Source organism: Pecten maximus, chromosome 13 (genome assembly GCF_902652985.1).
Source record: "Pecten maximus chromosome 13, xPecMax1.1, whole genome shotgun sequence".
Lineage (NCBI taxonomy): Eukaryota > Metazoa > Mollusca > Bivalvia > Pectinida > Pectinidae > Pecten > Pecten maximus.
In genome coordinates this window covers 35772747-35777234 of record NC_047027.1, presented here as the reverse complement: position 1 = coordinate 35777234, position 4488 = coordinate 35772747, and the positions used below count along the sequence as shown (strand labels likewise).

Below are 4488 nucleotides of genomic sequence, written 5' to 3'. Positions count from 1 at the left end.
TTTACTAATGGGTCCCGAACGTTGGGAGTTAACACATAGACAAAAACAAGGTATTATCTCCATTCTGCCAAAAGGTAACAAAAAAGAAAAGTTTTGAAAAACAGGAGACCTATATCTCTTTTGAATCTCTCATATCAAATATTATCAAATGTTTTAGTACTACGTTTAAAATCTGTTCTGAATAAAATTATCCACGAAAACCAAAAAGGATTCCTCAGAGGTAGATTTATTGATGAAAACATTAGGCATTTAAATGATCTTTAACAATATGCTGAGGAAACAAATACTCCTGGTCTTTTGTTACTGATAGACTTTGAGCAGCCCTTTGACGCCATATCTATAATATTATACTTCCTCATTGCCCTGTCTATATTTATCGTGTATTAACAAATAAGAAATATAGTCTTTCTATTTATGATCTCTTTATTCAACAGCTAAACATAAATACAAGATACCAAGACAAATGGTTAATAGATCTTGACATACAAAACGGTCAATTTTTGCACTCACCTGTCTACCTGTCTTATAAACCAGGGGCAAGATCGTGGGGTGCCATGGTGTCAGGTTAGATATTTTGCAAGAAATATTTATTGGACAGTTTGAGGTTAATATCTATAACATTATAATTTAATATATTTAAAATAAAATATTGTTTCAAATTTTAGTTATGTATTTAATAATTGGACATTCACTGGAATAAAACATACACGCCCAAAATGTTTCTTTTAATTATTTTGTAGATATGAAGAAAATGGCAGATGACCGAAAGCAAAGCCTGGTGACGGGGCTGACATCAAGTAGTCGGAAATACATCCCGACGTGGTACAACTTTGACAAGACTGGATCGGAACTAAACCTTACAGCTGTCACGAAAAATGGTGGATACTATTTGACAAAAAGTCAAACTTCAGGTTTGGAACAACATGTGCAGGTAATTTTGTTAATGTATTTTATGAATATAAGCTAAATATTTCATTTTGCTTATTTGAAAACTGGCTCACAATAACCATTATCTTTGCCGTCTTTCACTTATTACCAAGCACATACAATTGTATTGCACGGCCATGTTATGATATACCGTGTTAAAATTATATCCCATACCAAAAAAAAAAGTATATTTTTAACATCATTGCTAGGTTGAATACTTTGGTAAATAAGCAGAGGATGGCGCGCACTCTTCAACACTGATTGTCAGAAAGCCCGTATTTACACGAACGATCAAATGGGAAAATGTTGTACAATTAACAATGATAGCGTTGGTATGCGTGACTATTATTATTTATGGTGACACTTAAAATCCATGATTTATATTAAAAACATTACCATTTAATAAAATGCTTACAGAAATTGCAAAATTTCTCTACCATTTTTTTAGGATATAATTCTTCGGGTTCCATATGACTTTACCTTAGTTGACCTCGGAAGTGGAGACTGTTCCAAAACGAGATATGTTATAGATGAGCTACTGAAAAGACAACAGAACCTTTCGTTTTTCCCTGTTGACATTTCTAGAGGTAAGTAACATACATGTAGTTGATATCGACGATTAAATTGATAATCGTCAAATTCTTTTAAATATTTTTATTATTTTCTTTTTTTAGAATTTCTTTTGAATTCTACAAAGAAACTGAGAGAAGAATATGCTGACTCGCTCGTAGTTACACCTATAGGTGCGGACTATCAACAAGGAGTAGAGCAACTGAAGTAAGTTGCGACCGTATATGTTTATCATAATAATACTAAATCATAATAATGTTCTGAAATATAATCTTGGTATAAATGAATTCATGGTGTAATTTTATACCCAAGAAAAAATGAAACTCATTAAATAAGCTCTGCAGAACAGATTTGCCTGTAATGAAAAAATTAAATATTTGATAAAGATAATAGCCATGGATGATTCAAACCACGTGACGAAATTAATTGGGCCAGTTCAACCAATCATGTAAATTGAGACTTAAGAGTTAGCCACATTAATATGTAATGGTCATAGACGAACTGGTCGTATCAGGATCGGCCGTCCACATAGCGTTTCACGATCACACGGCACGACAGTTCAATTCAACGGCAACGCCTGCGCGACAGATTGGAGATTTGATGATTTTCCGTTGGTAGATTTTAGTAGACCTCTATGTTATGTATAAGTGATCTCGTCCAGGATATAAACCAATTTGATTTGACTTATAACCAGGGTATTAAATCCATATTTGTCTGTTCTATTTGGCTGTTTTAGGCAATTTAAAGGCCCTAAACTGATACTTTGGATTGGCAGTATGATTAATTTGCCTTATGATGTTCAGGTGGATACTCTCAGGATGATCTCCACCATTATGACAGGTATGGTAATCCATTTTAGGGCGAACTTGTCTTTGCACTCTTTATAAATTCATGATTATTTTTCCTAAATGAATTCTTAAAATAACTTTTAGCAGTGTAACATTATATGTTAACCAAGATTAGGAATAAAATATCAACAGATACTATTGGGATAAACGTCAGTAATAATTTGTCTTTTATTATTGTTTAAACGGACTCTTCACGTTATTCTGAAAAATGTTTTTTCATAATCTAATTATTTCATATTCATTTTCACAGTTTGATGAATAATATATGCGTAGAAACCAGAAATACATAAAACACTGATTCGAAATGTCATTATAATTTTGATTTATTTATTATGATAATTCATCATCCTAACAGATCGTTTACCCCAATGTTTTAACAATCGGAAACACATATATTTCAAATGAAACCTTGCTCTTTGAAATTGCTTGTTTTTATCGGTATCGTTTCTCAATTTTCATTCGATATTTTACCCCTTAGTTCTACACGTTTTTGTATGAAGATTGGGTTGATACGAACCCAAGGTATCTTTTCCGGTACTTGCACTAGTTTCTACTTACCAACGTAGTCACGTGACCGGCACTAAGGACAACATTGTAATTCAGTGTATTCCTTACCGAATGCGGCAATAGAAACGAACACACGCTGATACACGACTGGAATTAATCTCGATGAACTTTTAATAAATAATTTCCAAAAAGTATATCTTATATCGTGTAGAATGTTTTCGATTATATTTACAAATTTGTAGATTCATCGGTGGTAAAATCAATGTCCTTATCGTTGCCATGACAACCGATCTCGGCCACGATCACGAATGCACTGACAATGGTAAAGTTGAAATCTTATGCTTAGCATGTAGATTTCGTTAATGTTCATTCATACATTATATTGTTTGATTTTTTTTTATCATATCTCATAAATGCGCATGTTGCAACAAAGTACAACAATGTATATTTTACATGAATACACTAATGGGCAACAAGCAAAACATTATCGCATATGCGCGATTATTAACGTGAGATAATGCACCTTGTTCATCTTTTTAGGTCTTTAGATTTTTGTGGATATCTATATGTATATTATGATTATAAGGTATATAAAGTTGGTACGTATATCTGCAGTTAATGTGAAAGATGTAACATTGCCTGTCATAAAAATGCCAAGCATTTAACCTTCGGCATAAAACCTATCTAAGAAACATAAACAAATAAAAAACAATGATAATAGTGTATAAATAATTATGAATTCAAGTTATAATCCCACCAGAGTAACCTGTCATGTTGAACCTTAATTGGCAAACGTAGTAAGATTTTTTCTAATACAAAAATCTATTTAAGTTGTCATTGGCATTTGAGGGTAGGGTGATTTTGTTTCTTTCAGACTACCTTGGTTGTATGTCTAAACACTATACCCTAATCATCGTTTGTATCGGTGTATAGTATTTATTTAATTTTGTCTTGGAAGAGAAACCAATTTTATTTTAAAATCACCCGAAGGTCACCGTGAGCTGTATGTCAGGACGTTTGCATCGATGTATAGTATAGGTATACCGTATATAAAGTTAGTACTTACAATTTATTGATTATATATTCATTGTGATGTTCCTATTTGTTCCAGACAAATGCCGACTAGTCTTTACTGGTGACATCACACAGGACAGAGACACTATCCTTAAAGCCTACCATGACGACGAAGGCACTTTTCTTTATGTTACATCTTTATAATTCAATGCTTAAAACCTGTACAGACATGAAAACTGAAACGGTATTCGGTCTGTGTTTTCAAATACAGTATAGCGGGAAATTTTAGCGGGGCTTTAATTTGACGATTTGGCGGGTCCGTATATAGATCGCCAAAATTTAACCCGTCAAATTTTAACACCGCCAATTACAAAGACGCGAAAATTTCAATTTTGCCAATATTTCCGTTCCGACCGCCTTTGATAACTCCCGAGAGCAACGACTAGTGCGTAACGTTGGTTGTTGCCTGGCACCTGTCGGCCAAAATGCCGAATAGGTATAAATAGCTAATGAACAACTACTCACGATACATATATAGCTATACAAGTATGACATATATGAGATATCGCATCATAATTATTTTTTGTGAAAACAAAGCATCAAGGATGTGTTTAACACTTTA

At 33.1% G+C, this 4488-nt stretch overlaps 1 protein-coding gene across 1 annotated transcript; it reads left to right on the top strand.

Moving 5' to 3' along the window:
• Positions 1-751: 751 nt before the first annotated feature.
• LOC117340716 (histidine N-alpha-methyltransferase-like) lies at positions 752-4070 on the top strand. The gene is made up of 5 exons (XM_033902478.1): positions 752-931; positions 1376-1514; positions 1602-1704; positions 2234-2337; positions 3964-4070. Exons 1-5 carry the CDS (start codon positions 752-754, stop codon positions 4068-4070), a joined length of 633 nt encoding a protein of 210 aa, XP_033758369.1.
• The last annotated feature ends 418 nt before the right edge of the window (positions 4071-4488 follow it).